The sequence below is a fragment of the Clarias gariepinus genome, chromosome 22 (genome assembly GCF_024256425.1).
Source record: "Clarias gariepinus isolate MV-2021 ecotype Netherlands chromosome 22, CGAR_prim_01v2, whole genome shotgun sequence".
In the NCBI taxonomy this organism is placed as follows: Eukaryota; Metazoa; Chordata; class Actinopteri; order Siluriformes; family Clariidae; genus Clarias; species Clarias gariepinus.
The window spans coordinates 26,026,677-26,052,696 of NC_071121.1; the positions used below are offsets into that span (position 1 = coordinate 26,026,677).

The 26,020-nt window shown below is 36.1% G+C and overlaps 1 protein-coding gene across 1 annotated transcript; it reads right to left on the reverse strand.

The window, feature by feature from the left end:
• Positions 1-2,677: 2,677 nt before the first annotated feature.
• Positions 2,678-24,225, reverse strand: si:ch73-217n20.1 (sushi, von Willebrand factor type A, EGF and pentraxin domain-containing protein 1). The gene is made up of 20 exons (XM_053482609.1): positions 24,004-24,225; positions 21,918-22,118; positions 21,214-21,310; positions 20,387-20,460; positions 18,295-18,489; positions 16,504-16,683; positions 16,015-16,111; positions 15,663-15,736; positions 14,804-14,983; positions 14,262-14,442; positions 11,344-11,464; positions 9,453-9,597; positions 8,272-8,448; positions 7,311-7,499; positions 6,655-6,834; positions 6,356-6,535; positions 5,650-5,746; positions 5,073-5,146; positions 3,639-3,818; positions 2,678-3,083 (listed from the first exon to the last, which is right to left on the reverse strand). The coding sequence occupies exons 1-20, from the start codon at positions 24,059-24,061 to the stop codon at positions 2,893-2,895; spliced, it is 2,871 nt and encodes a 956-aa protein (XP_053338584.1). The 5' UTR covers positions 24,062-24,225; the 3' UTR covers positions 2,678-2,892.
• Between the last annotated feature and the right edge of the window lie 1,795 nt (positions 24,226-26,020).

Genomic DNA, 26,020 nt, shown 5'->3' on the forward strand with positions numbered 1-26,020 from the left:
GAGTGCTTTAGAATACGAGCCCACTTCCGGAACGAATTATGCTCGTAATCCGAGGTTCCACCGTATATACACACACTTTTTATCTTCCTCACGGTTTCTGTTGCCTTCTGACTGTTGAGCTTAAAAACAATGATGTGTGTTGGCTTGTGCTAACCTTCACATCGAGTATCCAGAGAAGCTCCACGCAACATGACTGGTGCAGACGATGCCTGAGGGTCCGATCAACCTTTCAGTGTGACAGGATTCAGAGCTCAGTGTCTCCTGTGTGCTCAGTGCCTGAGGTTTGTATTTCAGCATTTAGCTTTTGCCATCTTGTCAATTCAACCATACAACTTACAGTAGCAAAAATCATTTGACTCAAATTGATTAAGAGACCTGTTACTAATTTATAACAAGTCTTTAGGAATTCTTTAGGTTCTGCATAAATGAGCTGACAGAATTTATCCAAGTGTTTTTGTAGTTGTTTTTATGTTGTTTGTTTGAAAAATCAACGTAACACAAGAACGATCTGGCAACCCATCCTGCCTGGGGCAATTGGACAGGCAGACTAAAGGGACATTGTTGGACATTGGCAACATGTATAAAATGTCGGGCTTGAGGTCTGTTTAAGGAATTACGATCCAGAGTGAAAAGCAGGTTTTTGTTCTTAAGGTAAGAATACAACGACACAACTGTAATTATACCCAAGAACAGTATAAACACCCCAGAATAATACTTAAATACATTAACAGATAGGGTTTAGAAAATGTATCCTGATCTAAAAATATATTGTTTAGTCTCGTGAAACGTATTGTGTTCTCAGTTTATCATCAATTACTCTTTATTTTCACCTTGCACCTCCAGGGTCTGGGTTCAATTCCCTCCTCAGGTCTGTGTGCATGGAGTTTGCATGTTCTCTCCGTGTTATGTGGGTTTTCTCCAGGTACTTTGGTACTACTTGTACTAAAGACAAGACATGCAGATCAGGCTAATTGATGTTCCCAAATTGCCTGTAGTGTGTGAGTATGTGTGTGTGTGTGTCCTGCGATGTATTAGCACCCTGTCCAGGGTGTACCCCTCATACTAAGTAAATAGGCTCCAGGCCCTCCGCGGCCGTGTACAGAATAAAGTGGTACAGATGATGAGTGAGTGATAGACGAGACTAGACAGTGTTTTTCTTCACCTATTCCATACTCTGTCAGCAGAGGGCGCAATTACTTTTTTAATGCAATAACAGACTCCTGGTACCTACACTTTTTTGGAAAAAATGTCCAGAAACAAATTTTTTTTTAAAATAATTAAATTTATTTTACCGATAACATTTAATTTTGTTAGACACAGTAATCAAATTTTATTTTCCACTTTGACTTTGTATGTATAGAATCGTGAGCAGCATATCGTGTATCAAATCGTATTATAAAAAGTATTTACCCCTTTAAATGAATAGAGTAGACAGTTCACACAGAATTATAGGTTTTGGAGCCGTTAAAGTGATTTTATGTTAAATTTAACCAATAAAATCCCAACCACCAGTTACACACAGCACACACGCGCTTCTTATTATACCTTAGGTGAGACGTTTCCGTTCCCATTCAGTTTTTTATATAAATTTACCCCCTAGTGAATTATTACGAAGGTTTTTTTTTCTCATCATTTCATAATTTCATAATTATTTTATACACAATTTAATTTTAAAAAAGTTTCTTTTAAAATAGCTATGTATTTTTATTTCTAGATCTTTTCATTTTCATAGAAGGGTAACTCACACTGATTATTAATTGTATATTAATGCATTAATACTCCATTTACACAACACACGCAGACACATATTTGTTCCCATTGAAGTGGCTATTAGTGTTTACAGCATATACAGATTACAAAGTTAATACAGATGTTAAACATGATTTTAAAGTTTTTTTTTTTTATCAGTTTCTAGATTGGTATATTGATTAAGCAATTTAGTGTATAATGTTATAGAGAGGGGAAAGAAAAGGTTTTGTATACTTTATGGACCAGTTGTGCCTCACGACTACCCTGCATTAGCGTGAATGTCTTTGGACAGTTTAAACAGTCAAAAAAATTAACATGTAGGCTTTTCTAGGTTGGACACGACTTTTATTTCGTAAGATAACTAACTAACCAACTGGATAAGTATTGAACTGAAAAGTAAGTGTGTATACATTTTTTGGGCACCACTGTATATGTGCATGTGTGTGTGTACATAGTATATACGAAAATGTCCAACAAAGGTTTGAACCAATAAATTCCAACACAGATGAAAAAAAATGTAATGTAAACTGTAAATTGTATATTTAAATTTAGAGGAACATGTCTCTCCTACAAACAGCCACCTTGCTAACCTAAAAAAAGCAGATTACAAAAGATTTTCATGCCGGAAAGAAATTTCTATATAAAAACACTTTTAAAACAGGTATGAGAGATATGAAAATGTCTTATGGTTTTAGAACAAAGAAATCTCATGAACATACACAGAACTGAACAAATTTCACAATATTATACTCGCTTAAAGACAGAAGTGCGGAAAGACAGCAGTTCAACCAATATTTATACTGTTATATTAAATCCAATTATGAAGAACGCTTATGTAATGCGTATCCCAGATGAACCCACAGATACCACTGTGATCCTGTTCTCAGCGAAAGCCATCTGCGAAGATTTGAAAATTTAATTCAAAAATTTTTTTTTTCAAAAAAAAAAAATTAAATGAAAGGTTATTCAAAACTCAAATGATAAATTTAAAAAGGGGATTTAGTGGATATGACTTAAACTAGACTAGACAGGACAAAATAATCTCAGACAGAAGCAGAACCAAATAAAAGTGACATCAACAATATTCTCATCTATTATATTCCTTATAAATCCAGGCTCCAACAATACCAGAGTGTAACATTCTCATGCGTCCCATTTTTTACATAAAGGAAGTCGAGGTGTCCAGAATCCATCTGTCCCACAGGTGATGACTTCAGGACCCAGTAACTTTCCTGAAGAGCATGTGAATCTCACAGAGCTCCCGGATACGTATCTAGGGCTCTGTCCAGAAACTATTACCCCATAGCGCACATTGGGGATACGGCAGGTAGCAACTGAAAAAGACAAGTGTTTGGCTGGAAAAATACAGTTATGGGACCATTTAATTTCAAAGAACATCATGAATGTTCTCCAGAGAAACAAGACCTGCGACCGTGCAATAAATTTTTTTAAACTTATTAATTAATGTCAGATTTTCACTGTATGTAACATTATTCATTAAAACATTACTCTTCTATATTCTAATAATAATTTTAACCGTTGAAACGTTAAATATGTATTTCTTAAATCAGTGATAAAAATAAATCAGATAGATAGATAACTTAGTTGCTTACTTATTTGTTAAGTACAGTAATATACTGTACATGGCAAATTAATTGTGTAGTACAAATAATCAAGCATTCTCAATTTTTGTGAAATATTAGATTCTGATTAGTCAGAAGTTGTTGATGATTTTTCCACAAGAGCAGTCATGATAATTAGGTTAACAGTATATGGACATAGTGTATAAAGTGTATAAATCATTTAATTTCATAAGGAGTTGAATCATTTGTAAAATAAAATGTCACCTGCTTGCTTCGAAAACATGATGTGTGTTACTTTGTGCTAACCTTCACACAGAGGAGGCGGTGCACTCCATGTGCCATCTTCGGTACAGATGATGTCTGACGCTCCGATCAACTTGCCAATGCGACAACTATATGATGCCATGTGACCACTTTTTATTACTCCGTTAGTTTCAAAATCTAAGTCTGCATAAGGCACCTGTGGAGGTTCAGGGCACGCTATCGCTGTAAAAGATAAACACAGATGCATATAAAAAAAATACATATAGACACAGAGAGAAAAAAAACATTTAATGTTTGTTAATACAGATAGTCCCCGACTTACGAAAATTAGAGTTATGAAATTTATTTAAAAAAATAGACACTGCAGTGCACCATATACCAATATTAACAATTATATACAATATTTTTAGTGTGTAAGTGAATGTATATGAATGTCTCAATTCCAAGAACGCAATACCAATAATAATTCAACATTTTGCAGGCTGCAGTTTGGAGAAACCAGAGAATAAAGAATAAACCAGTTGTTGAGTTAAAATAACCCAACCAGGTGTTTATTTGTAAATGACCCACTAAATTTTATTTGACCCAATATAGAGAAACCCCACAATGTGTTTAAAGTACCCGAAATAACCCAGAATTTTGACCCAGCATAAACAACCCAACAATGTGTTTACAAAAACAACCCAGCATTTTTTAGTGTGAAGCGATTAAAAGACCCAAAGACAACACTGTGTAATTAAGTAAGTTTCTGGCCATATGACGCCAGAGTGGGGAAACGGGACAGATTTATTCAGATGGACTGGAATGCACTGCATTGTATATTCGTGTCAAAGGCGTACAAGACTCACTTTGTCGGACTTAAGAACAAATCGGACTTATGAACGTGCTCCTGGAACAGAACTCGTTCGTAAGTTAGGGACTACCTGTATTGAAATTTAACCTTAAGCAGATATAACCCTGTAGCAGAAAAGTACTAAATTACTACAACAATACTAAGTACTGATGACAAAAAACTTTTAGTTTAACTTTAACTAACACATTATATAACAGGTTGATTAATTATCCAGAAGAAGATTTTTTTTTTTATTCTACAATACAGCAACTACTTTGCTGCTATGTACTGTACCACCTTAACTTTTATGCCAGTCCTTGGATAATCTTTATCTAAATATGATAAAAGTTTTACATTGTAATAGTATGGTAATTTTGTAAAATGATACCACAGCCTCACTCTTTAAATAAAAAAACACATCATATAAATAACAAATAAATTTTAAAGATAAACATAAAGAACAAAGACAATAAAAATAAAAAAAACAATATCATAACCATAAATACTAGAGCAGTGCGTTCCCAGAGGGCTATGTCGGTCACTTTGTAATGTAAGAGAAATAACTAAATGGTAATCTGGAATTGGAAAAACTGATGATCACTGAAGGCCATAATTAAAATTACTTCAGAAAACAAAATGCCTACCCTCACACACAGGTGCTCTGCCATCCCACCCGTTTGCTCTGCAGTGTCTGACATTCAAGCCGACCAGGTGGAACCTACACACAAACACAGCAACAAAATCACATTAAGATTGAGACTGAAAGAAAACTGCAATTAAAAGCATGTATAAGAAACAGGTATAAATAAAATAACGAGGGGAAAAAAGTCAACTACAAACAAATGTACAGTTAAGAACAGCTACATTTAAAGCAATAGACTTTATAACAGACTATATAGAAATTCAAATTTTATTTGTCATATACACAGTGAAATGTTTAATTCTTTGCATATCCCAGCTTCTTGTTAGTAGGCAGAAGTCAGAGCACAGGGTTAGCCATTTTACAGCGCCCCTGAAGCAGACAGGGTTAAGGGCCTTGCTCAAGAGCCCCACAGCGGCAACCTGGCGGAGCTGGGGCTCGAACCGCAGATAGACATTCAATCCGTAACTCAGAGCCTTAACACACTGAGCCACCACTGCCCCAACAAGTATAATTATGAGTAGATTAAAATGTTATGTGGAAAAAGTCTTTTCAGCCATAAACTCATCATTAAGTCTTACCCTTCGTCACAACTGGCTGTAACTGTGTCCCCGAACAAAGAGCCATTGTAGTGATAACGTCCGTTCTCAATCTCACCTGCCGAGCCGCATTTTTTCTCTTTAAAACAGAAAAACATAATGATGTGTTTAAACCGTACATATATGTACACACATAAACACCCTGCTTGTTACATCAATCTGGTAATACAGTATGCTTTCAATGTAAGACCATATAGTTTACAACATCTTACACATTACAAGAGTTCTGTGGAATATTAGATTCTGATTGGTCAGAAGTTGTTTTATTGTTTTTAATCTACTGTAACAACCTACACATCCTTTGTTTTGCTGACTTTTGATTGTTGGGAAATTTCAGTTACATCTGACTGGTACAAAGTTCTAAAACTGGAGACTCCTTCCATAAATGTTCCATTGACACCGCTTTAAAGAATACAGAATAGAAGCATGTTCATATACTGTATACAGTATATACTGTAGAAACTTTAATCAACAACTTCTGACCAATCAGAATCTAATATTCCACAGAACTCTTGTTATGTGTAAGATGTTGTAAACTATGTGTGGTTCAGCACATCCTGTTAGTAATAAAAATCAACTTTGTTATCATCCAGTGCCTTTGTGACACACTAGAACTACACAATTACAAACATAATTATTAATTATATAATAATTATAGAGAAAATGAAATGAAGAACCAGCTACATACTTTCACAAACCATGTCTAAGCTAGTCCACTGGCCGTTACTGCAGTACGTGGTGCTCGGCCCTCGGACCATGCGATACCCTTGATTACATTTGAAACGCACAGGGGTATCGGGCTCGTAGTATCTCTGGTAGCCCTGTCCAATGTAGGCATTAGTGACGTGTGGTGGCGGCAGGCATTTCCCTGGAGGACAATACAAATGAACTTCTCACACACACATACACACTTTCCACAGTTTGTGCACATTTTATACCTTAGCTATTATGTAGAGTTAAATCTTAATAGTTGATTAGCAGGGTTACCTCCAGTCAAACGGCATTGAGGCAGTCTCTGCCACTGACCGTTTGCTTCACATGTGACCTGTGAAGAGCCAATTAGCTCGAAGCCTTCCTGACATGAGATGGTGATCTGTTCTCCAACTTCATACTCCTGGCGTCCATCGGGTCCACTGCTGTTGTTTACGGCTGGGAGCGGGCATGTGACTAGCACACAGAGCAATATGTACACCATAACTATGTGAAACTATATACGATTAATATAGCAAGGATATTGTATTGTAAAACTTGCGCAAATATTTTATTATACCTATATACTTGCAATACTTTTGTTTTTTGTAAAAATAAACTTGACTTTATCTCTTGGCTAGCCAAACTATATTCACACGTTTTATGCCATTTTATATATATATATGAAATTTTCATCCAGGAAAGTTCCATAATTTTAACAGTGATTTCTCACTGCTTTTTAATCTGGACTTAACAAAGAATGTTTTTTACTGTATATTTGTTGCAAAGAATATTTTTACAATATTCTTTAGGCGAAATGTGAACTGCACATGCGCAAAGTGGCTGTGTATCACATTTCAAGCATATTTAACATATTTTCAACAATCTGTTTTATTTATTTTTTATTTTCTTTTTTTTTGCCCCATTTTACCATAAATCTGAAAGTGTCTTACCTCGTTCACACGTGGGTAGATCTGGAGACCAGGAGCCGTTTGCTCCACAGGTGACATTGCGTTGCCCTCTGAGCTGGTATCCACTGAAGCAGGTGATAGTGGCCTTTGTATTAAACTTTATATTGTTTTTATCTTTTTTATTGAACTTTACTGTACCTTTGTTTATTTCAAATGTTTTACATTTGATCTCTGCAAACAGTTAAGAAACATACAGTAAGATATTTTTCAACCTTTTTATGAGCCAAACCAATTCATTTCATAGACTAAAAAAAGAAAAATCTAAGAAATACAACTGTTACGTTTCTTTATCTCTTTCATACAGCAATGTTTTTTTTTGTAAATATTTCTTATACTTAAGCATTAATTAGTACTACTCAATGTAGTTAATGATGTCGGGGGACTTCTTTAGTAAAGATTAATCTGTCAGGCTACATGCAAAATACATTCAACTAATTATCCAGTATTTATTACTCTGTGTTTAGTCAATTCTTAGTTTGTTTTTGGCAAGCGATAACTGAAAAGACATTCTGATGTATCTTTATACTAAAGTGTATGCTGAAATACGGAAAGTGTACAACCTCTTTTACTATAACATATAAACACAATCTTGATTTATATTTATATATCACAGCCATACAGACATATTATGTTAATATTTACTAACATGGCAGATTAATAAAAGCCTAAAATCCCTGTGGTAATAAAAATAAAAAGCCTTTGACACTTCAAATTAGTAATAATTACTGATAACCTCCACATGTGAAACTAATCTATTTCTATTAAAGTATAAGATCCTTAAGATAATGCATTACCTCAAGCTTCTTTTGCCCTATTCAAACCAGATTCACTGCTCTATAATCAGTTGGTTAGTACTAATGCAGGAGTATTAACACATGTTTATTTAAGAATATTTAAACAGATAATAATCTTTTTTTTTTTCAGAATTTAGTTAAAGACTCACGTCGACATTTTGGACCAATAGGTGTCCAGTTTCCAGTTTTTTGACACACCAGTGTGTTTTTTTTGTCATTTAGCTGGAATCCGGTGTTGCAGGTGTAGGATATGGTTTCTTTATGGTTATATGTGTCCTTTGTTCCGTGAATCGTAGCTTTATTACTGTTAGGTAGTGGACATGTTGCTGAGATAGAGAGAGAGAGAGGAGACAGAGTAAGACTGGCAGATTTGAAAGGTTAGGGTTAGGTCAAAAATGCAAATACAATCAGTAGACCCAGTCAACAGATCTAATCCATTCCAAAGATTTACCTAATTGTATCAGTCAGAAGATTCAATCCAAGCAGTAGATCTATCTATTCATATTAGTCAGAAAATCCAGTCAGTAGATCTATAAAACTATACTAGACAGAAAATCCAATACAGTCAGAAATCTAATTAGATCAGTCAACAGATCCACTCCAGTCAATGCTTTGCGCATGCGCGCCCAGTAGAAAATGAACGAATCACTTTCCGAAAATTCTCGTTCTTCTAAATCACGTTAAAGATTCGTTCAAAAAGAACAAATCGGTCAGGAACGACCCATCACTGAGATTACGAAATAAGAGGTATTTATGGGTTATGTTCAGACACGCCAGCAGAGAGTGCTACATGACTGTAGACTGGATTTCTAGACAATAAAAACAGTTAAGTCTTGTACAGCTTCGGGGAAAAACATCATTGTGTTGGTCTAATTAATTATTAAACCAAGGCTATAAAACTGCCCTCCATTATCCATCGGATTAGAGGACACTGTTAATATGTGGACTTTTTCTTCACCTACTGTTAATCTGCACAACTATGTGTATATTATGACGCGTGTTTACTTGTTTTATAGGAAACTGATTAAGTGATGTTTTAACATTTACATGAACATGTTTTTTTTTGGGGGGGGGGGGGGGGGGCGGGGGCGCATCAGCATCACGGTATTTATTGCGTTCTGATAAAAGGAGATTAAACGAAAATGTCGTGAATAAACAAATAGTATAATAAAAACAGGATGAAATCATCCAGACGGGGAAAAAAAGGAAAATATGGTGTTAAAGTCAAGAGAAATAGACTCAGAATCCTGAAACGACGCCATTTAAAATCACCTCAGGGGGCTGCGCGCGCTTGTTCTTTTAGCATCCATGCTAGCGATTTTGTACTCACCCAGTGCGTGCGCGCAGAACGCCAGGAGCACGAGCGCCGATGTCCACGACATATCCGCAGGGATCCGGAGCTGAAGCTGAGGAGATCCAGTTACAGTACAGCGATTTAAGGTGGACCAGTTGGGCGGAGGCGTTAACAAGAAAGTCTAACCTTCGTTTTGCACAAGCACTCACACACGGATATATATAGAGAGGTTATTATAACATCACATGGTTGTGGTAACGGTGATCCGTTTTACCGACTAAGATTACTCAGTCAGTTTCAGGGATATTTTATCATCTATTAGTTTAAAACACATCCGGTTTCTTTTCATTTTTTTCTACACCTTTTAGTGTTTTTGTTTTTTTTTAGTCTTTCAGACTTTCTCTCTCTCTCATATAAGTAATGGTTACTGTAGATATACATATACCCTGTTACTCTGACCTGGTGCCAAGTTTTAGAATGACACAAATATTACTTTACACAAAGTCTTCTGCTTCAGCGTTTTTAGATCTTTTTGTCACATGTTATTATGATACAAACATGGGTGGAAAAACAAAAAAACAACAAATTCTGACCAACAAAGTCCAAGCATTAAGATTGGGCTGCCATTAGTCAGGGTGTGCCCTAGAAATTGACTGACAGCATGCCAGGGTAAATTACAGAGGTCTTGAAAAAGAAGGGTCAACACTGCAAATATTGACTCTTTGCATGAACTTAATGTAATTGTCAAAAAAAGCCTTTGACACTTCTAAAATGCTTCGGTATACCCTAGTTACATCTGACAAAAAGATCTAAAAATACTGAAAAAGCAGACTTTTGAAGACCTGATTTATATCTCTTCTTACACTGTAAACCAATACTGACAACATGCAAAACTGTTTATATCATTATTAAATAGTTTAAATTTCCCAGTATTCCCCAGAATGTAGAAAAGAAATCACTAAACAAAAACAAATAATGAAATTAGCGTACAGTATACGTATGTTTCCAATTACATATGTATGAATGTATACAGTATATACATTGGGTATGGAAAGTATTTTTTTTACTCTTTATTGTATTGCAGCCATTTGCTAAAATTATTTAAGTTGGTTACTTCCTCATTAATGTGCACACAGCACTCCATATTGACAGAAAAACACAGAATTGTTGACATTTTTGCAGATTTATTAAAAAAGAAATATCACATGGACCTAAGTATTCAGACCCTTTGCTCAGTATTCAGTAGAAGCACCGACTCACTCTCACTCACTCATCTTCTATACCGCTTTATCCTGTATTCAGGGTCACAGGAGTAGAAGCACCCTTTTAATCTAATACAGCCAGGAGTCTTTTTGGGAAAGATGCAACAAGTTTTTCACACCTGGATTTGGGGATCCTCTGCCATTCCTCCTTGCAGATCCTCTCCAGTTCTGTCAGGTTGGATGGTAAACGTTGGTGGACAGCCATTTTTAGGTCTCTCTAGAGATGCTCAATTCAGGGCTCTGGCTGAGCCATTCAAGAACGGTCACAGAGTTGTTGTGAAGGTTTTCGTCCAGGATATCCCTGTACTTGGCCGCAGTCAACTTTCCTTCAATTGCAACCAGTCGTCCTGTCCCTGCACCTAAAAAACACCCTCACAGCATGATGCTGCCACCACCATGCTTCACTGTTGGAGCAAGAATGACCGCTTAGAATTAGTGCCAAAAAGTTCTATCTTGGTCTCATCAGACCAGAGAATCTTATTTCTCACCATCTTGGAGTCCTTCAGGTGTTTTTTAATGTGTCTTACACTGAGGAAAGGCTTCTGTTGGGCCACTCTGCCATAAAGCTCCAACTGGTGGAGAGCTGCAGTAATGTTTGACTTTCTACAACTCTCTGGAGCTCAGCCACAGTGATCTTTGGAATTTTCTTTACCTCTCTTACTGACCAAGGTTCTTCTCCCCCGATAGCTCAGTTTTGCCAGTTGGCCAGCTTTAGGAAGGGTTATCTGTCGTCCCAGACGTTTTCCATTGAAGACGACTGTCATGCTGCTATTACTGGATATTCCACTTAAATTCCATCTCAATTTTATTTTTTATATTTATTACATGTACTGTACTAGTATATAATGTAAATTTTACAGCCAAAGTTTTTTTTTACATTTTCTGTACTGTAATTTTTTATTATAATATTCTTGTTTTATATTCTATATTCCTTATTTGAATATTTTCTTTATACTCTATTTTTCTTATTATTATTCTATTTCATATTCTTTATTTATAATACTCAATTTCTTCTTTAATTTTTAGGTCAAGGGTGGTTGTTAAAACATTGCACTGCATATCATAATTTGTATAGCTGTGTATGTGACAATTATTTTTATACAATAATTTTTAATTAATAATACTTTAGTATACCTTAAAAATTCTGTGCTATTCTGGTTGAAGTGGGTAAAATGTCACTGTGGCTATGCAGAAAACAGATTATTGCATCAAGTTAATAGAATGTGATGAAATCTACCCAACAAACAGAGTGCTGGAGGAGTGTTGGAAGAGGCAGAGAACTTAGAAAGAACATTTTGGTTGGAAAGGAGATCAGCTGGCAATAGAGATAGCTGGATGTGTGTGGTAAAGACTTCGGCACAACTGTAGTGTGGCCTGTTAGATACCTCTGGATTTTTAAAGCATTAATGAGAACATGTTCTGATTTAGTTAATAAATACTATAGGTACATATAAAGCCTAGAAATAGAAGGATAGTGTACAGATCTTCATATATGGTTCTAAGGACCAGGAATTACAGAAAACTGGAGTTGTGGTTATTAACCATCATCACAAATAGGAGATTAGCAAGAGATCTGACTGTCTTCTGGAGCTTCAGTAAATTCAGTACTTTAAAGCCATTAGAATTGCTTGAGTAGTTTAGTCACCAAAATACAGTAATTTATAGTGACTCTGCAGCAACACTTACAAAAATTAGGGCCAGCCAGAAGCCACAAGATTCTGGTGTAAGAAATCTTTACAGCTAGCTTAAGAATAGTGGGGAAAATGTCTCTTTCTTCTTTCAGGGAAATGAGAGAGAGCAGATGAGCTGGCAAAAGAAGCAACCAAAAAAGTAAATATTGAGGTCAATATTAAATTATTAAAGTGAGAGAAGAAAAGTATAGTATGGGGAAAGGCAAAAGAACAATGGCAACATAAGTGGGATAACTACCCAAAAGCGAGAAACTTGCATTTAATATACAGTACAGTAAGACAAAGTACACGTGATAAGGAGAAGTGAGTCAGAAGAGGTAAGACATGATGTCACAAATCCTAAACAAACCTGAGTGATGAATGAGAGTGGGGAAGACAGCATCTAAACATACCAGTTCACGATCATGAGTCCCCCAGATCTGCTCCTTTACCTACGGGAAATCTATTTACAAAAATACTTGCCTAAATAAATAGATGTTTAGCCTAGACTTAAACTGTGTCTGAGTCCTAAACATTAATTGAAAGACTATTCCATAACTTTGGGGCTTTGTAAGAAAAAGCTCTGCCCCCTGCTGTAGGTTTCATAGTACTTAGTACTGACAAGCAGCCTGCAGCCTGCATCCTTTAATCAAAGTAGGCGTGGCGGATCGTGAGACACTAGTAGTTCACTCATAATCATCATAAATATGATCTTAATATAACAAAGAAAACACAGTACAAACAACAAAGTATAAAACTTTACTAAATATTTAAAAAAATGACTGGATTTTGAACAGCATTTTGAAATTAGCGCAATTTATGTTCATACAAACAGTAGTTTTAATTGTTTTTTAAAAATACAGACAGGACAATGCAACGAAGACCATTAAAATATATTTTAGATCAACAATAAACTTACATTAAAAACATTCGCACAGTATGTATGTGTTACCTGTGTATAGGAAAATATCAGACAATAGGTAAGACCTTAAATCTTAACGTACATTCACTTAAGGACGTTGTGTTCTCTCTTTACAGTTCTGGACAAAATATTAAGGTGAAATGGTTATTTGTTTTTTTAAAAACAACCTATAAATCTGATTTCTGAAATACGATTTTAGTAAAGGAAACAAGTTCTACAATATGCAATAATTTTCGCAACCAATTTAAAAACAAGCACGACAGATTAGGCAATTAAGAAGTAATATTGGTTAAAAAATAAACAAGTAAATCTCACACAAATACACGGAAAATAATATATTATGCCATATTTTTTTGCAAGTAATAGACAAGTAATAAAAGTGCAGAAAAACAGCAAAACAACTGCTTATTATAATATAAAATCAACATTACTATATTAAATGTAATATTTATAGATATAACTATATTTGATGTATTCTTCTTAGGAAAGTGTCACAGAAAATTCACGGATAAAGCTTGTTAATAAATCAGATGAGCAGGTTACAGCCGAGTGAGTTCTTGTCCAGCCAAATCCCTCAGCGAAGAATATCTGGAAAATACGAGTAAAAGAGAAAACAATGAAGAAAAAAAGGGCAAAACAAAAGATACAATACAAATATAGTGAATTTGAGTTAAATTCACATTTGTAAATGCACATAATCTGCTGAAGCCATCCAAAATATAACCAATTTCCAAAACTATAATCATATTTTGCATATTAAAAGAATCACAACATTTAGAAAAGACATGTAGATAAAATAAAATATGAAATAAACAGTTATTAAACTTAGTCACTTAACATTAACTTTGTATGCCGAGGCAAATCTCTTGCAAAATATCTTTCTACCTCTTGCAGGCGAAAATTCATGAGGCGGGGCGTCTCTATGCCAAGGTTCGACTGGCAATAATTATACAAATTAATTTTCCTAAATTGTAATAAAATGAAAGCATACCAGAATACACAATGAGGAAGTCTTGGCTTCCAGTGTCCATCTGTCCCACAGGTGATGACAGCAGGACCGGACAATCTTCTTCCTGGAGAGCACATGTACCTCACAGAGCTCCTAGGACGGTATACAGATCTAATTCCATGAGCTATTACCCCAAACATTATGTGGGGTCTGGGGCAGGTAACTGAAAAGGATGAGGAAAGAGATATTTTATAGAACATTCAAACGTGCAGAAAGTAGTCGTAAAATGTTAAATATATGCCCATAAAACACTAACTGTTGTCTATTTATTAGTGACCTAGAAATAAATGACTTTATGCTTTCTAGCTCACGTTGCCTAAAGTCTGCTAAAACTATAATTACATTAACAAACATGTTAGGTCTATATAATATTTAGCATGCAGAATATTATTAAGGAACCTGAATTACATCTGAAATTCGTAACGAGTTGAAACACAAGCGACGACTCAAAATACAAAACCAATACAGTCGACTCTAAAGCACTCTCTCATGGTCGAGCATGATGTGTGTTGTCTTGTGCTAACCTTCACACTGAGGAGCTGGCGCATCCCATGTGCCCTCTTTGGTGCAGACGATGTCTGAAGCACCGATCATCTGGCCAAAGTGACACCTGTATGACGCCACGTAACCGTATTGTACTATTCCGCTCGTGTCGAAAAATAATTCCGCACCTGGCACCCGAGGAGGGTCAGGGCACTGGACCACTGTAAAAAAAAAATACACACAGCATTAAATAAACACATACAAAGTACAGTAACATTTTATTTATCAGCACTTAAATGTAGGATTGGGTCCAGCAACCCAGTGCCAATATGGTATCTATATAACCAGTGTGTACCTAAACCAAATCAGAACGCAGATTTCGGTGCCACTTCAATGCTCAATTGATCGATTAAAATATTAGTCGTCTGGTTCTCTGAAATGGACGCAAGAAGCATCATCACCCACACCGCACATGGAATGTGGCACCTTTTTGGCACCAGTACCCCTTTAATAGTATTGATTTGTCACAGGTATCATAAAAACCCCAAACGATCCCCAACCCTACTAAATGTACGCGTGAGTATAATGTGTATAACCTGAATGTGTGCTGCAGAAACATGGTTTTACATTTATGGTGATTCATCAATAGATGATCAATAGATTTCTCACTACATTTTTTAAAGAAAATATTGAAGTGGAATTAAAAAAATTAAACCAAAACATTTACTGTACATACTGGCAACCATTTATATAGAAACTCAAATACTACAACAGTGTAAGTGTAATAGGCGATTGCTTTCTAATATAAGAGAAATCAATAAATCAACTGTGGACTGAATTTGGAAAATGAGGATCATTTGAGAGCGATGATTAAAATTAGTACAGAAAAAAACCACACACCCTCACACACAGGCGCTCTGCCGTCCCATCCAGCTGCTTTGCAGTATCTCTTACTCACACCGACCAGATTGTACCTTCACACACACACACACACACACACACACACACACACACATCAACAAGATTCCTTGTAAAAGACAGTGTCAGAATGTGGTAAAAATGATGCTGAATAAAATCAGGCATGTTAAAGAACAAACCAAAAGAAACAGATTTGAGGAAAATAAACTGTTAAAAGATTGTGGAAATGCTTCATCTGTATAAACAAAACATTTCTGAGTAGTTAAACCTAAGCTAAAAATTACACGTACAAGCAACAATTCACAATCCACACACTCTTGTGCCCTAGTCTTACCCTTCATTGCAACTGGCTGTAACCGTGTCCCCGAACAAAGAGCCTGTGTAGTGATAACGTCCGTTTTCAATCTCACCAGCCGAGCCGCATTTTTTCTCTTTGGGGGACAAGAAAGACATGGTGTGTGTGATGTGATGGTGTGTTTACATATTTACACAAAAATATAAAACACAACTATTTTTGACTTGAAATAAACTATGCTGAACCAGTAATCCATTAAATGTCCATACGGTTTAGAAGTTGAATCAATGTGTTTTCTATCGCAGCAGCTCTGACTAGTGCCAGAATTGTAGCAGTCCAAGGTAAAATTGAAAAATTGGCTTGTTTATGGCTTTACATTTTTAAATGTAACTACTGTATAAACTAAATGATGAAAAAGAATAATGTTGTTTAATTCATACAGAATTACTGTATTATAAAATAAATAAAACATTTCAGTATATTAAGGACAACCGCAAAAATCAGACAATAAAAAAAAAGTCCACATACTTTCACAAACCAGTCCTAAGTCGGTCCACCGGCCGTTCCTGCAGTATGTGGTACTCGGCCCTCGGACCATGCGATAGCCGTGATTACATCTGAAGCGCATGGCGGTAGTCGGCTCGTAGTCCCTCTGGTTACTGTACACGGTGTGGGCATTTGGGACGGTCGGTGGACGCTGGCATTTACCTTGTGGACAATTCAAAAAGATTTCTCACACATTTTGTTCATTTCATATATTAGGTCAGAGGACCGAACTCTACTTACGCTATTGTGTATCTCTTAGATTGGATCTCTATGAACAGTTTAAAAACTCACAGTACTTTTTAAACTGTTAAGGTCTTTACACATCAGGAATGACATGAATAAAGGGTTGGAAAGGGGGAAAATTTTTGAGTTGAAATGTGAACCACGCCACAAAATATTAGCGTAATGCTAATAAACACAACATCTCTCTGTTTCAGCAGGACTCAATGGGATCCATATTCTGTCATGATTCTCAGATACTGTACATGGTAATAAACTGTTATATTGTTTGACATTGCTCATCATTGTATATTACACTCGGACTGACCGACCGATAACCAACACCGTCTCCACAACCGTGTCCTTTTATACACTTTCTTTGTAATTTTAGTCCTTTTTACCTCTATAAATAAACGAAAGGTTTGGTCTGTAGATTGGTCAGAAATTGCTCTTTTATAAATTTCTTTACGTTTCATACATCCGAGGATCTGTCCGTAAGTCAGATTTTGTCACAGCATCACGCAAAACTGTCTAGACAGAGTTTAATAAAACTTTTGCAGTACTTAGATATCTGGCTAAAGTTTAACCTGCACCATTAGTGAAATAAAAATGTTGAGTAACAGCGATGTAATGTGTCGGATTTAATAATCTACTTTAAAATAAGCTACTAATGCGCTACTGTCTCAATGTAAACAAACACATGTACCAATAGATATTAATTAGAAAAACTAAACTAAATATTTTTACTGGGATTAGTTCATATTTTCACTTTGGCTGAAATAACAGCGCTGAAGTGGTATAAGTGAATTTTAATACGCTGGAGTCGTTTTAAAACTAAACTTCATCTTTATCCGATCTACTTTTTCCATTTCTCATCTGTGATTCACTCTCCGATTACCGAACAGGGAGTGTATTTGTCTGACCACCAAAAAAGGACAACTTAGTGTAAACAAGGCGTAAGATACTCAACCTTACAGAATGGGATTTCTTTGTATTAATAAGTTAAAAAGAGAGTTCTGCTGTACAGAGAGACACACAGACATGGAGGGGGGCCTCAACCTGAAATAATAATAATAATAATAATAATAATAATAATAACAATAATAATATCACTGATTACATTAAAGCTCATCAGATTATTTTAGCTTATTATTATTTTTACCCCTTTAACTATTTCTACAAACTCTTCAGTTTAATAACTGAAACAGTGATCCTCATTGTTGTCCAAATGTATTTAAGTGACATTCCAGCAAGCTGCATTGTGATTGGTCAGAGGGATTGCATGAAGAATTCACCTCAGGTGTGTAAAGACTGAAAGTCCTAAAATCAAGTCCCTTCTCTTTCATGGTCTAAGGTATGTGAAGCACTTTAGGCAATCTGTTTTTGTAAATATGGTTTATACTGGACAGAAATTAAATACTCTACAAAAAGGAAGGGATTTCCAGATATACTGTGGGAACATGACTGTAGTAGAGATTAATCCCCATGCTAGAAGCACACTTGGAGATTCTCCAATATCAGAATCTCCTGATTCCTCCATTCCTCTTGACTTACTTTCACAATTCGCTTGACTCGGCTTCCAATTTCCAGTTGTGTCACAAATAAGGAAGTCGGTGTTCCCAGTCAGACGGAATCCATCGTTACAGGAGTACGACAGGGTATCTCCGGGTTCGTATGTGTCCTTTATTTTGTAAAAGGTAGCATTTTTATTGTTCATGAGTGGCTCACATGTTACTGGTCTGTGAGAGGCTGGAGAGGTATGAGTGAGAGAAAGAGAGAGAGAGAGAGAGAGAGAGAGAAATCAAAAGTGTTGTTATTGACTGTTTTTTTTTTTCTTTTCCCTGAGGCATGTTAAGCTGCCATATATATAATGTTGCAAGAACGCAATAAAAAAATCAGGTCTTCTAATCAATACATTACTTGATAACTAGTGGGAAATGGAATATATATATATATATATATATATATATATATATATGCTACCGTTCAAAATTTTGGGGTCACTTTCTAACTCCATGATCGTTCCTGATTTTTATTTCTTTCTACATTGTAAAGGAATGCTGAAGGCGTCCAAAAAATGCATTAATCTCCTTTGAACAGTTAATGGTGAGATGTTTCTGCTACTTCTGCTCTGTAAAGACTTCATAACGCCTCTAATCTGAGGTGCTGTTAATTGGTCATTTTTCAGGCTGATAACTCTAAATGAACTTCTCGTCTGCAGTAGAGCTAGGTTTTGGTCTCGCCCTCCTGGGACGGCCTTCATGAGAGCCAGTTTCATTATGGTGCTTGACGGGTTTTGCAAATGCACTTGCATGAACTATTACAGAAAGGCTGAAAGGCTGTCTTAAAATAACAACTAACTGTTGTTTTTGTTATGTAATTACCTAATTCCATATGTGTTATTTAATAGTTTTGAAATCCACAGTATTTTTGTAGAATGTAGAAAATAAATCACTAAACAAAAACAAAGAAATTTGCAAGTGACCCCAAACTTTTGAACGGTAGTGTATACTGTATATATATATATATATATATATATATATATATTGCGTTTTTGTATGTGTTTGCCTGATTATGTGATGCCACACACACTGTGTTATACTGTACAGAGTTAATAACAGTGATAATAACCCAATCCCAAATCCAGTTCATGGATGCTGGTCCTGATTTTCAGCAGTCATGCACCAGTGACCTTGCTCATCCAGTCTCCAGTGGGAAATCTCTTTTGGCACCGTTTCAGTTCCTGTCATTTTGCTGGATGTCATTTTTCTTCCTGAGATTATTAATAGTGTACTTCTCTAAACCCCCTCAGAGAGTGCTAACATGATACAGTGCGTCTCACTCCAGTGACATCATTCGTGTGCTAATAGGCTTATCGTGAGGACAGAAAGCAGCCTTGAAAGTTAGAGGACGATAAGGAGCTACAGTATGTCGCTGTGATACGGATTTATAAAATATTTTGAAATGAAGTGAGACTAGTCATTCAAAAAGCATTACAAAAGACTAGAGATTACTGCTTATCTGTGTTATGGCTCTGATGGTGGTGTCTCTTGAGGTGGGGATTTCTTTATCAGGGTCATTGGACAAGACTGACAATTTTGATTCATACACATTTTCTCACATTTCCATAATTTTTAATTGTGTAAAGCTGCTTTGTGACAATGATTATTTTTTTACTGCACTATACAAATTAAATTGAATTTCTGAAACTATAGAAATTCTACACCGGGACAAAAATCTTCAAAGAAAACTAATCTATTAGATTTACATTAACGTGTGTGGAATTATTTGGAAGATATTTGTTGTTAGTCAGAAATACAGTACAAAATATAATTTATCGCATTTAAAGTCATGACATGAATATGATGCAGACTCGCATTGTGATACCATCTAAATCAACTCTTACCTTTTTGTGTGAAGTTTAAAATGATAACATCATCCACATTGTATTTTTAATTGCAAAGTTTAACATAAATAGCAATGTATACACTTACTGAGAGAATAAACTGCAATTCAGACTACACTAAAATTATATAATAATTATAGATTAGATTAATTATACTTAATTGTTGATTATTTAAAGAATAAATGATACAATTTCTTAAATTCCTTAAATGATAAATTTTTATTTAAAAGTGGATCTTACCCACACAAATAGGAACGTCTCCGCTCCATCCATTAAGCAGGCATTCTCTAACGGGCTCTCCTTGAAGAACGTAGCTGCGCGATGACATTGAATAGCGTTAGCAAAAGTTTTTCAGATTAAAAAAAAAAAAGCAAGTAGAGAAAGTAGAGAAATTAAACTCACTTATTCATAAACCTCAGACAATACACTACTTGTACTGTACTAGGTCTTAACTGCTATAGAGGTGCATTGACTGTAGATTGAACCGTGTCGATATCGCTAGAACCCGTTAGGGGTAGATAGAATCAATAAAAGAAACTAAATTAAAAACATACAAATGATGTAAGTGGTGATGAACTTCTGTGATCGTTATGTCTGCCAGATATTTATTTAAATTATACTTCAACTTAAGGAACGTTTTGGTGGGAAAATTATCCATAATAATGACATATATAGAGTGTAGACAGACCTGGGACAGGAATCGAACCCTTGACCCTGAAAGTCCACTGTCCTCACCACTACTGCCATACATTTGTAAAAACTTAAATGACTGACGGATGAGGCACCATGTGAGAACTAAAAAAAATATCACTTTGCATGTATGTGAGAACAATAAGTCTGAAAACATTCTGATAAACCTGTCCCTCAGCAGAGTTGGACAGAGGAAGAGGAATCGGTGCTCTTTTGAAGCCTGACAGGTCTGCGCATCTAACTTATTTGAAACTGAGAAGTTGTTTGTTAATATAAAATAACCAGCTTGTAGAATTTCACTGCATACTTTATCTAAGAGCCTGCATCATTTTGATTCTTTGATTAATTTATGTGATCCAGCTCTTTCTTTCCATTACCCTTCATTGCACTCTGCATAGGCTTTGTCCCCAAAGGCGTTGCCCATCTGCTTGTATCGTCCGTTCGATATCTCTCCAGCAGAGCCGCACTTTTTCCCTGTTAAAGAGAGTCAAAAGGTGAGGATTCATCTTTTCGTTCTTGCTTTGGCACTGCTTTGGAGTTGCTCTGACCCAGCCCTCCATCCATCACAATGTGTCCCTTGTCAAAGTCACTCAAATCCTTTCACTGTGCACTTCAACACATCACTTTGAGAAAAACTGTCCACTTGTTGCCTAATATATATCCCACCCACTTGCAGCCGACAAATTATGATGGTTAGACAACTGGGTCAGGGCAACTCCAAAACTGCAGTTCTTGTGGGACGTCCCCAGTCTGGTTCCTTAGACTGAGGAAAAGGTTAATTAAAATTTCATTTTATTGTCATGTTTGAGTAATTGAATTCAGTTCATCATATTGCCTACTCTGTGATGACAAAAATGTTACTGTACTGCACAATCCTGAGCCCTACATATGTTTATTTAAATAAATAAATAATCATATATAATGAAAATGATCTGAACTTCAAGGGCTATTGCTACAGAAGTTCCGATAGAAAGGTGTTGGAACAGCCAGGCTGATGAGTGTGTATATAAACAGTATGTAGTAGTTTATGGTATACTTTTATTGATTTATTTGTTTGTTTTTGCTTGTTGTAAACTCTTACTCGTGCACTGCAGCTCCAAAGGACTCCAGTGTCCACTCTGACAGAAGGAGAAGCGATCACCCGTCCTGGTCATGTAGCCGAGCGCACATTTATACACCACTCTGTCCCCGGTGTTAAACTCCCACTTCCCTGCATACCGCTCATCCAGGAGTTTATCCGGGTACACAGGAGGAGAGCCACATGTACTGCCAGCATCTGACACTGGAACAAACAAACAAACAAACAAACAAATAGATAAACAGACAGACAGACAAACAGTATGGTTCATTAGGATTTTCAAGGGAAAATCCCTGGGGATTTCTCAGTACGACATCAGGCAATACTTAAGCCCGGTTCTTTAAACTTTCAGATCAGTTACTGTTTTAACATGATACAAGCAATTTAAAAAATCTGTCTTCACAACTCACACTAATACTTTATTGGATAAGTTATAGTATTTATTAAAAAGTGTCAAGTGCATTTGCAAAACCCATCAAGCACCGTGATGAAACTTTTTCTCATGAAGACCTTCCCAGGAAAGCAAGACCAAAACTGACCTCTGCTGCAGAGGAGAAGTTCATTTAGAGTCACCAGCCTCAGAAATCACCAATTAACAAACAGCAGCTCAGATTACAGCAGTAGCTGATACATCTCAATATCAACTGTTCAAATAAGATTATTGCGTATTTTCGACACCTTCCGTATTGTTTTACAGTGTAGAGAGAAATAAATATCAGGAACAATCATGAAGTTAAAAAGTGATCCCAAACTTTTGAGCGGTAGTGTGTGTTGTATTGTAATAACATGTCTTATCTGTAATCTGTAATCTGTCTTATCTATTTTATTATTGTTTAACATATCTATTTATCATCTGGAATTCACCGTACTATTTTCAAGGAAGCTGTAAATGTATCATGGCGGAAGCAAAAAATAAGAGAAGTAAGCCTTGAATCTAGGCTCAATTAAACCATTTTAAACATTAACATCTTACAAATTCCTTTCTATGAAAAGTTAAGGGGTTTATTTGGTCATTTATATACTTAGATATATGTTTAATTGGCAGATAATTGTAGATTTCTATAAGATTTTGAATCAATTTGATAACAACGGGTCATATGATTGATTATAAAAAACAAATAATCACGCTAGGCCATTACTTTCATTTTGTTACTGGTGTTTTCCCAGGTATTTTTTCCTCCTTCCTTATCTAGGTGTACTTTAGCTTTAGAAAACTTTAATGAAGAGTGCTGTAAGTGACTGAGATTTAATGTGGTGATATTAAAATGCTATTCATATAAAATACAGGAAACTTCGGGAAAAAATTATGGTTTGTCTCCTAAATTAATAATGATAAATTATACATGCAGTCACGCCTTACTGATCACAGTAATTGTGCGAAGTATAAGCTAAAACGATAGGAACAAACCAATAGGTAGCATTTTTTAAGTCTTAATTTGCAATAACTTTCATTAACTTGCCACACTGTTATCAATTTGGTATTTTTTTTTTCTCTTTAAAATGAAATCATATTTTTATTTTTGTAACATACCTACAGACAAACAGAAAGACAGACAGATAGAGACAAAAAAAACAGACCAAAAACAGGCAGAAAACCAGACAGACAGACAGACAGACATGCAAGTAAACATACAGACAAACAAAAACAGGTAAACATACAGAAGAAATACAGACAGACAGACATGCAAGTAAACATACAGACAGACAAACAGACAAACAAAAACAGACCAAAACAGACAGACAGACAAACAGGTAAACATACAGAAGAAAAACAGACAGACAGGTAAACATATTGACAGACAGACAGACAGACCAAAACGAACATATAGACAGACAGACAGACAGGTAAACATACAGAAGAAAAACAGACAGACAGGTAAACATACAGAAGAAAAACAGACAGACAGGTAAACATACAGAAGAAAAACAGACAGACAGGTAAACATACAGAAGAAAAACAGACAGACAGGTAAACAGACAAACTGACAGACGCAGCATGAAGTGAACTGAAACGTCACCAAATTCTGGAATTACATCAGGGCTTGAATTTAGCATCCATGCTAAAGTTTTTTTTTTTTTTTTTACTCACCCACTAAGTGCGCGAAAAAGTGCGCAAAAAGCACACACGTCCACGACATTCCCGCCATCTGCAGCTCTCTAACTGAACAGATTTACTGAACTGGGGGGTTTTGGAGCCAGTGAAAGTGACCTGACGTTAGACGGAGGCGTGTTCAAGTCCAACCTTCCATTTTACACTCACACACACACTCTCTTCATCATCAAACAAACAACCTACACACACTCTCTCTCACACACACCCACTCACAAAGCTATGCGCGCAAGATTAAACACACAGGCACGCGCCTATGATAGCGCGCGCAGCCCTCAGGCGATCCGTTACCGCCGTTGTGGTAACAGATTCTGCGCGTGCCGGATTAGATCCGTTTCTTAATAGATTTATCAGATTTACTGTATTTCTGTCAATATATAACCAATTCCTCTGGAAAACATGGTGTATTTCCTCATCTTTTAATCATTTCAGTGAAATAATTTTGTTGTTTGTGCTTTTTATAAAAAAATAATAATAATAAAAACACAACTGTATAGTAAATGATTTAATTGTACAGTTTCATACACTATATGAACAAATGTATTTGGTCAAATCTTCAGTGACATTGTATGCAAATACATATACTCCAATATCTAGTTGGTCCCCCTTTAGCAGCTATAACAGCTTCCACTTCTTGGAAGGCCGTCCAGAAGATCTTGGAGTGTTTCTGTGGGAAGATTTTTTGACACAAGATGTCTTCTCGTGTCCATTCATTCTGTAGAGCATTTATGGAGTCAGGCACTGATGTTGGATGGGACGGTCTGGCTTGCAATCTCCATTCCAGTTCATCCCAAAGATGCTTGATGGGGGTTGAGGTCAGAGCTCTGTGTTAGGGCCGGTCAAGTTCTTCCACACCAAACTCATGAAACCATGTCTTTAAAGTTGTTGCATTGTGCACTGGGGCTACAGTCATGTTGGAATAGAAAACAAACTGTTGCCACAAAGTTGGATCATAGTGTTGTTCAAGATGTTTTGGTATGCTGAAGCATTAGGGTTGCTCTTAACTGGGAATAAGGAGCCTGAATTAACAGGTTTGTCCAAATACTTTCATACACAGTCACCGAGGTTCTGTATAAACCAAGTTTGTAATGAATTGTATTAGCTTTTGGCTAAATTGTGCAATAAGAATAATGAAATAAGAGTGAGAGAGCGAGTTCTGGTAATGTGTCTGAGAGAGACTGGCACTATAATCAAAAGTACAGTACAGACCGAGTGGCTAAAGCCAGGCATTTTATACAGTCACACAGCCACAATAAATATGGGTTGGCTGCTACCAAGCCCAAACTGAGAGAAACCACAGAGCGCAGTGAAAACAACAAATGGGAGATCCTTATTCTGACAGACAGAACAAAAATATAACAGCAAAGCAAACAGACACCCTGGTGATAAACAAGGCGTAGACAGACACAAACAATGCTGCTGGAGCTGCCCATCATGAGTAACAATACCATAACATAGTAGCTAGAGAAATACCAGGGCGTGAATGGGGAATAAGAGAGAATGATGTGTTGGTGACAGAAGCCCATGGAGCTTTGGAAGAGGGTGTTCAGGATTCCAGAAATGATCTCATCGATCTCTTAACACAAGTCTGCAGTCTTGAGAAAAATAAATGCATTGTAATAAACTGCCTTTGTTCCACAGAAATAGCTACTATTTTTATTCAATTCAATTCACAATTAATCAATTTAACAATTGTCATTGTCGCAGAGCAGCTTTACACAATCTAAAGAATTATTAAAGTTTGTATGGAATGTGAATGTGTATGAATCAAAATGGTCAAGATTGTCCCTGATGAGCAAATCGAGGGCGACAGTGGCAAGGAAAAACTCCCTGAGATGGCAATAGGAAGAAACCTTGAGAGGAACCGGCCTCAACAGGGAACCCATCCTCATCTGGGTGAAACAGAAAGCAGGAATTAAATGCATTCATACTATTTTTATCTCTTGTCGGATTAAATCTATTTTTTTATGCTCATGTTTTGCCCCATGTGCCGCTA

What these genes read in the sequence shown, in the direction of transcription:
- si:ch73-217n20.1 (XM_053482609.1), bottom strand. Translation starts at nt 24,061, where the DNA reads ATGGCGGGAATGTCGTGGACGTGTGTGCTTTTTGCGCACTTTTTCGCG. An exon ending in TTTGGAGCTGCAGTGCACGA is followed by an intron (nt 21,311 to 21,917) that starts GTAAGAGTTTAC and finishes TCTCTTTAACAG; the next exon opens with GGAAAAAGTGCGGCTCTGCT. An exon ending in ACCGCCTCCTCTGTGTGAAG is followed by an intron (nt 3,084 to 3,638) that starts GTTAGCACAAAG and finishes TGTCTTTTTCAG; the next exon opens with TTGCTACCTGCCGTATCCCC.